Raw genomic sequence first — 11,403 nt, 5'->3', positions numbered from 1 at the left:
TAAGAACAAACTGATGTGGTAGGAAAGATACTGAGTTTGAGGTCTTGGTGGAACATGGGGAGGAGCTGTCCAGCAGGAAGTAGAAAATACAAGACTGGAGCTTGGGCAAACTGTCAGGGCCCCGGGCTAAAGATTTGTCAGTTACCAGCATTGGGGAAATAGATAAAATAGCAAAAGAAGATCATATGATCAAAGCTGAGCATATGTGTGAGTCTCCTCTAGCACTTAAGAAGGAATAAGTAAATGTCATGGTACAGTGGAAAGAGCATGGAATGTGTTGTTAGAAGACCTGGGTTCAAATCCAGTCTGTTGCTCCCTGTGCAATATTGGGCAAAGACATTTCACCTCTCTGGGCCTCATATTCCTCATGTGTAAAAATGAGAAAGTTGAATTAGATGGCCTCTGTGGTCCTTTTCAGCTCTAAATCTATGATATTATGTTCATACTTCTATAGATAATCAAGTGGCAGTTAGATTAGCTGAATACAGACACAATCGAGAAGATATGAGTTCTAGACCTGACTTGAATATGCATTAATATCATGTTTGTGTATCTCTCAGTATGTCTTTGCTTATGAAATATTCATCTCACGCCATGCCTAACCCAGTAAACTTTCTTCTTTCTCTGCTTTTTCAAATAACATTCAAGGCCAACCTAATGTCCCACCTCCTTCATGAACCCTTAAGACCTCTCGAGCCCACATTCGTTTCTTGTCTCTGAATTTTTATAGACATTTGGAGTCTCCAATATATACCTGACTAGATGCTATCCTGTCTTGTTTTCTATTTGCTTTGTGTGTGGTTGCATTATATTACTATGTAATGCCACTTCTGATCCTTACAACCTGTATGAACTTGGACAGATCACTTCCCTGGACCTCAGTTTCCCTCCTTAGTAAAATGAGAAGTTTGGTTAGATGATCTCTAAGGTCTCATATTGCAGCTCTAAGTCTCTATTCCAACATGGCAGGGGAGGGATGTCTTTCACATACGTAGACTCAACTTTCATCTTGATTAAGTCCTATGCTTAACATGTCTTACCTGAAGAAGACAAAGGCATTTGTCTTCACTGCCTTCATCTATTGGGTCACTTTGACCTCTAACTCAAACTTCAGTTTCTATTCTTACTTGTGCACATCAAAAATTTTACAGTTATCAAGTCCAAATGACATTTTGCTTCATTGGATAAAGTCTTAATGAGGTGAAGAAGAACATCAAGGGATTAATACATTTTCATGCAGTTCTCAGTTTGATTTGGAAACTATACTCGTTTCTACTAAAAAATCATAATAATGACTTAAGACTAGACACAATGATAGTGAATTTAAGCTGGCATATTTACATAATAATAGTTGTTACTACTGATATTATTATAGGTATATATGATTTGGTTTTAGCCAACGATCCACTTCCCTGGCCTAAAACACAAGATTCTGTAAATTTTAAATACATCTATATCTATCATCTATCTATACACACACATGTATGTGTGTGTGTGTGTGTGTGTGTGTAAAACAATACACAGCACCAGTCTGGGACCCTGTTGTTCAACACACTAATCATTCCTATCAAAATCAATGTGGATGCTGAGGTGTACCTTTTTTAAAAAAATATGAGAAACTAAGGGATATTTAGTAGCTTCTTTAAAAAACTTTCCCATATGTTAGATCATAGCCTGTTCAACAACAAAGACAACAGTGTCAATATATCAATGCTAGAGAGATGACTCAAAATACAAATTCCCACTGGGGACCCCTGCATCTCAAATTTATAACTGATATTTGGCTACTGAGTTACAAGTGCATTGAACTGTTTTTTTTCATTTTTTTTTTGTTTGTTTTTGTTTTTGTTTTTTTTTTGGCTAGGCAATGGGGTTAAGTGACTTGCCCAGGGTCACACAGCTAGTAAATGTTATGTGTCTGAGGTCTGATTTGAACTCAGTCCTCGGTCCTCCTGACTCCAGGGCCAGTGCTCTTTCCACTGCACCACCGAGCTGCCCTTATTCAACTGTTTTTTCAAAGTAATTATTACATAGAGCAAAAATTGGAATGATAGAACTTTTGGAATTGGGAAGAATCTCAGGGATCATCTTATAGGATCATCGGATTTGGAACTGAAAGGTACCTTAGATGATCCCTTGTCTTACAATTGAGAAAACTGAGGCCCAGAGAACTGAGGCCACACAGCTTGTGTAAGGACTAGAACCCATGTCTCCTGAAGGCTGGTCTAATATTTTATTTGCTACATGATGTTGCCTCCTTGATTAGTAATCTGTTTGGACAATCACCAAATGAGACAAGTTAGCCTCGATATTAGCCTCCCAAATGCCCTAAGTAAGTAAACCACTTGGACAAAGTATCATTCACCAGATTTATTTGAAGTCTAAGCTCTCTGAGTTATACACGTGCACAAATGATTCACTCGGTGGGCACCTCTCACTTTTTTTTTTTTACACTCTTCAAACTGAAAATAGTGCTAAAGAGGTTTGCATAATGCATGTCCATGGAAATGCTGAGGCAAGTCTGACTTTCACAGTGCTAGGAGGTACCGTTGAGTCTGAGTTCCTTATTCACCTAGATAACCAAGCTCTCTTTTTCAATACAAACCTTGCCCAGTGAAAGATGCACTTAGCTTGGGGGACAAATTTTCACTGGGACGGGGAAAGACTTTGTTATCTGTTCTGACTACCCGGTGAGATCAGATCTACTATATTGAACCTGAATTCTATGAAGGTGTTGCATTCTATTATACTTGGTCTGAAACATGTGATAGATTTGCCAGCAGGACAAGTAAGCTAACTGGAAAACAGGAGTTCCACATTCCCTTATACTAATTTCTTTGGAGCCTATATTCTGGGTAATCCATAAGAACAGAATGCAAGTTCTTTGAAGGCAGGGGTGATGTCCATTTTTTGTCTTTGTTTTCCCAGCACCTAGTCCAGTGGCTGACACACAGTAGGTGCTTAAAAAAAATTCTCATTGATTGATTGGCAAGCAGCCTATAAAATCAGACTGAGGGACTTCACCATTGAGTGAATCGCTGAAATGTTTGGACAGGGTGGGTAGTATTACTTTAATAGAAAGGGTCGGATAAGAGTTCCACTAGAGGGCAGGATGCCTTCACTGTTAAATCTCTTTAATTTCTAGTGAAAGCAACCTCTGCAGCAAGTGAAAGCCAGAACATTTATTCATATACTTCTCTTCCTTTTTTTTTTTCCATTCCTTACAGGAGCCATCTTTTTTTTTTTCCCCCTTTTGGAACCTCAGTATCTTATAAGCCCCTTCTCCAGTTTATTAGAGCTGGAGAAACTCTAACAAGCTCCCTCCCAACCCCCCTCCCCCCAGTTTCCCCTCTGCAGTACAGTACTGTATATGTTCACAGTAAAAAGGACTTCTAATTTCTGAATGAACATTCTATGTGACTTCAGTCTCTGACGAGACTGAGCTATACACCCTAGTCAAAAACCATGAAATCCCTTCAGTCATTTGGCTGTATTATTTTGTTTTGTTCTACGGCTTGGGCAATGAAAAGATTTTTCCCACTCCATCATAACTGGCATCACACATCTAGACTAACTCATTAATGGACAGCAGTAGATGACCTAGGCCGGGAACATACGGCAGAGAAGGTAATGGTTCTATAGGTGTATATTCTGTAATGCACTTTGGGATAGAGAAATAGAAAATCACAAACTAAAACAAATGTCTTCTATGTACAGTATGTGGGCATTGAAGGAGTAGGGTAGTTTCCCATTAATCTTTTCTCTTTCTCATTTTGGTTTGCTCAGTTGCTGTTCTCTTTAAACCACCTTCAAATGATGCTCACATTTGATAACTTTTTAAAAACGGATTTCAATAACAAAGATGCTCGATCTTTACTTATATGCCATTGAAGTAATCTTGGTGCCCCTTCAATACTCAGTATTATCCATAAGATACTGTGATATTACCATAACAGCTGTAATATTCTATGAATGCGTTAACAGCAATGCATGAGTTACGTTTCCAGGCATGGCTGAACAATCACCAAATTGAAAAAAAAAAGTTCCTGATTTCAAAAGCACAGCTGAAACATTTGTACAAATATACACAAAAAAAGGAAAGGGGGAAAAAACCCCAACAACAAATAGTTCTGAAACCAGAAAGCCATAATAACAAACAGCTTCTGCTAAAGTCAGTCTCTATCACCCTGGACATACCTCCTAGGTGGGATGTGGTAGCTAGTGTGCGGAAGCAATACCCAAAATACATCAAGAAACATCTTTGGGTGCTAGACTTGGTTTTCCCCTCCAGAAATGTTAACATGTTAAGGAAATGTTTTATTCCAAACAGTGAGTACATCAGAAAACAAAATAAGACCTGTCCAGGTAGACAATCCTAACAAAGTTCCCCTCTAGAGAGTTCTCCGCTAGACATGGGGAATTTCATGGGTTACCACGAATGGGTTACCATTACCTCAAATGATGAAAACAAGTGCGGGTGACCATGCATATCATGTGGGTGTTGGGTGCAGAGACTGGGTGAGAGACAATGAATGGAATCTCATGCAATCAAAATTCAAGTTTACATATGGTCCTATTATTGTGGCCAGGAAAAAAAAAATGCATACATCTCAATATGGGGATTGAGAAAGCCAAAGCACACCTCCCCCCAGACAGTGACATTCATGATTGACATCTCTGGTTTAGGTTGGCTTTTGAGTACATAGCTCTGAGATGTAATAGTGGCTTAAGAACAAAATGCTATTTATTTTAGACCCTCCTAAAAGATGCATTAGGGTTAGCAGTGAATGACAGGATTCAGGAAACAGATCCCCTTTTCCTAGCCCTTATGTTGAGAGGCTTCAATATAAGGAAGGGGTGGGGGTCCCAGTGAACTAAATGTCCAGGGATTTGAAGGCAACCAATTCCTTTAAACATAACTGACCTAATAAAAATAAGCCAACAAGAAAGGAAAGCATGTGAAAGAGAAGAAGTGATTGTGTTGTCTGAGGCATGGAGGGAAGCTCAGTTAGACACAGGGGGTGGTGGCAGGCCAGGACGCCGGGTTTGAATGATTTTTGGCTTTGGAGAATTCTTTGGATCTTCTTCTTCCTCAATGTCGCTGTCGCACACATGCACCACAACGCTTGGGGTGGACTCAGTTCCTGCGTGAAGTTCATACTTCTCCCCTAAAAAGCAAGATAAATGAAAGAGGCTGAAAAAATTGGAACCATTCTGGACCACTAGCCATGGAGACTGGGCACTATTGTCCTCCCAGTCATCCAGACTGACAACCTTTGAACCATCCTTGACTTTTCACTCTTCACCCCACATATCTTGTTGAGTTTTTTTTTTAAAGATATTGGTTTTGCCACTTCCTTCTCTAGCTCAGCAGATGAGGAAACTGAGGCAAACACAATGAAATGACTTGCCCAGGGCCACACAGCAAGTAACCAGATTTGAACTCAGGAAGACAAGTCTTCTTGACTGTCCACTGCACCACCTAGCCACCCCACCCCACATATCTGGTCGGTTTGGCAGTCTCCTCATTTCTACCTTCGCAACATCTCTCCTCTTTCTCTCTACCCATACATTTACATCATCATCTCTACCTGGAGTACCACAGTAGACTTCTAAATGGATCTCCCTACCTCAACTCAGTTTTCTCCTTTCTTAAATATGGGATTCAGAATAGATGGCTTCTAACATACCTTTTAGCACTGAATCTGTGATCATATGTGAGGAATGGCTCAGTGGTCATAGTGGTAGATTTGGTGGTAGAAGACATAGGTTTGAATCTTTATTCTTCTACATATTACCTGTAAGACCCTGGGAAAGATATCGCTCTTTTCTAGGCCTCATCTTCCTCCTCTGTAAAATGAGGGAACTGAATTAGATGGCCTCTGAAGTCTCTTGCAGCTATAAATTTACTCCTCTACTTTGTCTGCAAAAACTTGCATGGCTGTACAACACCTTCTGTTCTCTAAAGTAGTCAGGGGGTCTCTACAATTGACCTTCTGGATGATTGAGACAAATCCTTGTAACTCTGATCAATCAATCAATATATTTGTTAAGTACCTATTATGTGCCAGACATTGTGCTATGTCCTGAGTATACAGAAACAAAAAATGAAACAATCCCTACCCAGTATGAGCTTACATATTAATAGGAGACAGAAACATCTAAAAAATACAGCATAAATATAAAATAAATGAATACAAATACATACAAAATTAAACACAATGTAGTTTGGAAGTTAGGGCACTGGTTGTGAAGGGATCAGGGAAATCTTCATGTAGAAGATGGTCCTTGAGTTGCCCATGACCCTGTCAACCATAGCACGCCAATACTGGTCACTGGGTTTTCTTGGCAAAGATAGTGGAGTGGTTTGCCATTTCCTTCTCCAGTGGATTAAGGCAAAAAGCAGTTAAGTGACTTGTCTAGGGTCGCATAGCTAGTGAGTGTCTGAGGCCACATTTGAATTCAGGTCTTCCTGACTCCAGGCCCAGCACTCTATCTATTAAACCACCTACTTGAGGTAAGAAGGAAGTACATTCCAGGTTGGGGGGGATGGGCAGTGCAAAAGCAAAGACAGGGCAGGGAAAGTGTTATATAGGAGGAATGGAAAAAAAGCCAGCATGGCTGGGTGGCAAAGTGGGAGAGGGGGAGTGACATCCAACACATCTGGAATGATAGGTTGGGGCTAGACTGTGTCCGGTTTTAAAAGCTAAACAGAAGAGTTTCTGTTTTATCCTAAAGGCAATAGGAAACCACTGGAGTTGGTTGAGTTAGGGAAATCATGTAGTCAGATCTGTGCTTCAGAAAAGTTTCTTAGATAATGTGTAGGATAGAGAGACTAGAGGAAGGAAGACCAGTTAGGAAGCTCTAAGGTTGGTTTATTTAGTAAACATTTATTGGGCTCCTGCCATACTACGGAAGCTACAAAGATGAATAAGACATGGCTTCCTGGATTCTTTATAAGCCATGACTACCTATCTATCTGACAACAGAGCTGACTTATTAAACGAAAAGATGTAGAATTTAAAGTTGGCAGGGGTCTCAGAAATCGTGGTTGTTAAATTGTTCTTTAGTCATGTCCGACTCTTTGTGGCCCTATTTGGGGTTTTCTTGGTAGAGATACTGGAGTGATTTGCTATTTCCTTCTTGAGCTCATTTTACAGTTGAGGAAACTGAGGCAAACAGAATTAAATCACTTATCCAGGCTAATAAGTGTCCAAAGCCATATCTGAACTCAGGAAGATGAGTTTTCCTGACTCCAGGCCCAGTACTCTGTTCACTGAACCACCTAGCGGCAATCTTAGAAATTGCCTGGAGTGGTTTGCCATTTACTTCTCCAGCTCATTTTACCATTGAGGAAACTAAGGCAAACAGTGTCAATTTAAGTGACTTGCCCATGGTCACCCAGCTAGTAAGTTTCTGAGGTCAGGTTTGAACTCAGAAAGATGAGTCTTCCTGACTCCAGACCAGGTGCTATGTCCACTGCACCACCTAACTGCAATCTTAGAAATTGACTCTCATCAATTAATCAATAAACATAAATGTTTATCTAAAACATTAAACATTAAAACAAATTTAAATATTTGTTTAAATATAAATTTAAACTTTAAAAAATATTTATTTGTTTTTTTAAAAAGTGCCTGTTATGTGTGCCAAGCACTGTGCTAGATGTTGCATATTCAAAGACAAAGACAAAACCGATGTGAACCCTCAAGAAACCTACATTCTCTAGAGGGAGGTAACAGGTCAGTCTAATTACCTCATTTAATGGATGAGCAAAGAAACTGGACCTAGAGAATGTGACTTGTCCACATTTGCAGACAGAGTGAATAAATAAACAGCAGAGGTTTTAGAGAGAAATCCTGTCATTAAATTCTTGTCACTAAATCAAGCTACACAAACATCCTTATACACTTTACAAGTTACTCAAGACCAAACTGTTATTCAGTCATATAAATTGCCAGGCAGATTAGTTTAGGGTTTCCATGGTAATTCTTCCTTTAAACAGATTAGGGAATCTATAGTTGACCTCTACTACCCAACTGTCACCCAACCTGTCTACTACCCAACAGGTCAGTAGAATTAAGTGGTTGTCTTCCTGATATGATATAAGGGACATTGGACATCCCCACCTGCTTCCAAATGCCTCATGTTTCAAAATGCCTTCACAAGCCTGAAATAACCACCATTAGGCTCATTAATGGTTAATCCTAAATGAAGGAACCTTGCCTTCAGGAGTTTGCTGTTAAAACCCACATATTAGCTGAGAGTCATAATCCTATCATTAATATCAACAAAATTTTTCTGCATCCAGGGGTAACATGGTAGGTTCTGGTACATAAGTATATAAGATAAGCCTTTAAGGAACACACATTCTCAGTGAACAGCACAGAGACATATGCTATCAAGGGCCCAGAATCACAGGTTCAGGTTTTAAAAAGTCAAGGTTATCTCCTTTAGGCTTATATCCCCACCCTCACCCCATTCTCCCCAAGGATTCCTTTGGAAACATCAGCGTTTGACTCTTGTATGGGTCTCTCAAAAAAAAAAAAAGAGGGTTCTTAGCTCCCAATGAAGCATTCGGGCTAACAAGATATTAAATAAGGATAGATCATATTTCATGTAAAAGAAAATGTAAAAGACTTGCATCTTAGCTAACAAACAGTTAAGCCATCTTGAATCCCATCTTTATCACTAGTGCGATCTTGGGGAAGTTGCTTAACCTGTCATTACCTCAGTTTCCTGTTCTGTAAGATGGAAGTTGGACTAGATTATCAATGAAGTCCCTTCCAGCTCTAAATCTATGATTTTACGATCTTTTAAATCACAGATGGGTTGCAATCTGTGTTGGTGAATACATGTGAAAAAATGAAATAAAATAGAAAAGTATTTATGGAGGACTTAGTTCTCCACAGTGACAGAATCACAGATCCTTCATGTATTTACATATACATTTTTTTTTTAATTTTTAGGCAATCGGGGTTAAGTGACTTGCCCAGGGTCATACAGCTAGTGTCAAGTGTTTGGTCTGAGGCCGGATTTGAACTCAGGTCCTTCTGACTTCAGGGCTGGTGCTCTATCCACTGCGCAGCCTAACTGCCCCATGTATTTACTTATTAAAGAATATGCTATATTTGCTCGCTTTTCCCTTCCTCTCACTTTCTCCTAAAATTTTTGTCTTAAAACAGGAAGGAAGAAAGGGGAATCTGGGTTGTGAGATACCATTGATCTTCATTAATCTTTTAGATTCTAATCCCCATTTATTATTAAAAGAGTAGATTATTCAAAGTTACAGATTAACCAGTGGTCAAGTTAAATGAAATCTAAAACTATTGTTCTTTCTTCAGGAATTTAGAATAAAAGACTTCTTTATGTGAGAGGGAGCTGGGAGAGGAAAATTATCTGCAAGTGATCAGAAGGTGCTATTTACCCTTAGGCTGTGCTTTTTAGTTTCCCTTTGGCAGCCTCGGTTCTGGGGAAGAGCCAGCCCACTGCTGCAGCCCTAATTCACTCTTCCCTCATCCATCTTTCTGTAAGGCTGAAGTTGCCTATGCACTGTTGAAAGGCAGTGTATTAGGCATACCCACAATCATGGGCAGGAGGAAAGAAACAGATGAAAAAGATTTAAGAACGGTAATAAGTATTTGGGTTTTTGTTGTGTTGTGGTTTTTTTGTTTGTTTTTTTGATGGTCTGCAGTATGTGGTGCTCTTTTTTGAGAAACTGACGGTGGTTGCAACATACACTAGGGCACTTTTCTTATATGAAGAATGGCCAGGGCTTTACTTTTTCCATGACAGCCTTTGAGACCTGACTTCTGAGCTTTTAGGCATAACATAGTTTTACATATTTTATGGTCAACCCCACAGGGTTGATGGTTTTAAAACAAGTTTTAAAAAAGTTTTCTTTGCTCAAAGGTAGTAGGTAAGTCTGAGTAATGCAGCAATTGGGTAATAAGTATTTGTGAAGGAGTAAATGAATGTGGGCTAGGTCCTATCCACACTTGGTCTAGGCAAGGAAGAATGGTGAAAGAGAAAGCACGAATCTGGAGTCAAAATCCCCGAGTTCAAATCACAGCAAGTCACCATCTTTCTAAGACTCAGTTTCCTCTGAAAAACGTTCAGTTTTGGACTAGAGGAGATTAGGGAGTTCTCTCCCAGCTTTAAATCCTATGATTCTTTAATTAAACTCTTTGCCTTAGCCAAGACATACCAGGCTCCACTGAGTGAAACCTAAGTCAGCAGAGTGGGAATTATTTTGAAGAAGAAGAAAAAAAAAAAGAAAGAAAAAGTGCCACTGTAAACGGGGAGAATTAGGCAATGGTCTTGCTTTCATTCACTGAATGAGAGTATATGTGTGATGGGATATATACTATGGGGAAAGTAAAGGTGATGGCAGCACAGTTTGTCTGCTGCAGGGTTGAGAGCAACATTCACATCAAGCTAATGAAGTTGGATTTCTTGGTACTAGGGATATTTTATTGCCCTGATCCCATTAACTTTGACATTTCACTATTCTATTTTTGGAAATTTTCCTGCTATCAAAAAGCAGCAAAGCATCACAGCTGCTGAGAGGCCACAAAGTAAAAAGAGAAATAACTATGGTCTTCCCGGATTGAATTTTTTTTTTCTTTTTTGGCCTATTTCCTCTCCAGGCTTCAGCTAATTTCTCAGCCGTGGGGGCTGACGTCAATGTTGCCACCCAGCAGTGGGGACCAATTGGTCACTGTCAGTGGCAAGTTCTTCTTGCCACTATGTCCTTGCACTTACAGAGAAGGGGAATTTCAAATACTGGTAAGGACAGAAAAATCACACCTGATTCTCTCTTCAAGGACAACAAAATCAGTTCAAATGCTTTTCTGTCTCTTACGCCTCTAAATAATTTTCCTAGTAGCCTTCCCCTTAAAAAATGTAGGACACCATTATTAAAGGTATTTTGTTTTGGTTGAATAATATCAAGTTTTGTTGTTGTTGACACAGATGCAAAGAACAGAGTATCCAACTCTTTCCCCTCCCAAATTCTCCCCCAAGAGAAAAAATTTCTATTCTCTATCACCTAGATTCAATGTAATTTTTTAGACCCGAGATTTGAAGCCGGAAGGGACATAAGAGGGCATTTAGTACAACAAACCTAGATTACAGAGACCAGAATTTCAGATTTTACAATATTCCTCAGCACTTAGCACAGTGCCTGGCACATTGTAGGTGCTTAAAAATGTTCATTGATTGACTTCAGTGGCCATCTAATTCACCCATAGTCAAAAAAGAATCCCCACTATAACATACTGAGAAGTGGTCTTGAGGGTCTTCCCCTCCCAGATTGATTCTTTTATGAAGGCCAATTAGGTTGTCTTTTGCCTCAGTCCTTACGTAGCCCTTAATTATTGAATAGGTGTTGCCTCAGAGAAA

General features: G+C 39.5%; 1 protein-coding gene across 2 annotated transcripts in view; it reads right to left on the bottom strand.

Moving 5' to 3' along the window:
* Positions 1–3,344: 3,344 nt before the first annotated feature.
* RCAN2 (regulator of calcineurin 2) overlaps positions 3,345–11,403 on the bottom strand; it is a 348,645-nt gene continuing 340,586 nt past the window's right edge. For both annotated transcript variants that reach the window (XM_027838273.1, XM_027838274.1), the window contains one exon: positions 3,345–5,168. In XM_027838273.1, coding sequence (XP_027694074.1) covers positions 5,005–5,168 — 164 coding nt within the window. In that variant the 3' untranslated portion in view covers positions 3,345–5,004. The remainder of the gene's footprint in view (positions 5,169–11,403) is intronic.

Source organism: Vombatus ursinus, unplaced genomic scaffold, assembly GCF_900497805.2.
Source record: "Vombatus ursinus unplaced genomic scaffold, bare-nosed wombat genome assembly UNPS02014826.1, whole genome shotgun sequence".
Taxonomy (NCBI): Eukaryota; Metazoa; Chordata; class Mammalia; order Diprotodontia; family Vombatidae; genus Vombatus; species Vombatus ursinus.
This window is presented reverse-complemented; position numbering and strand designations above follow the sequence as displayed.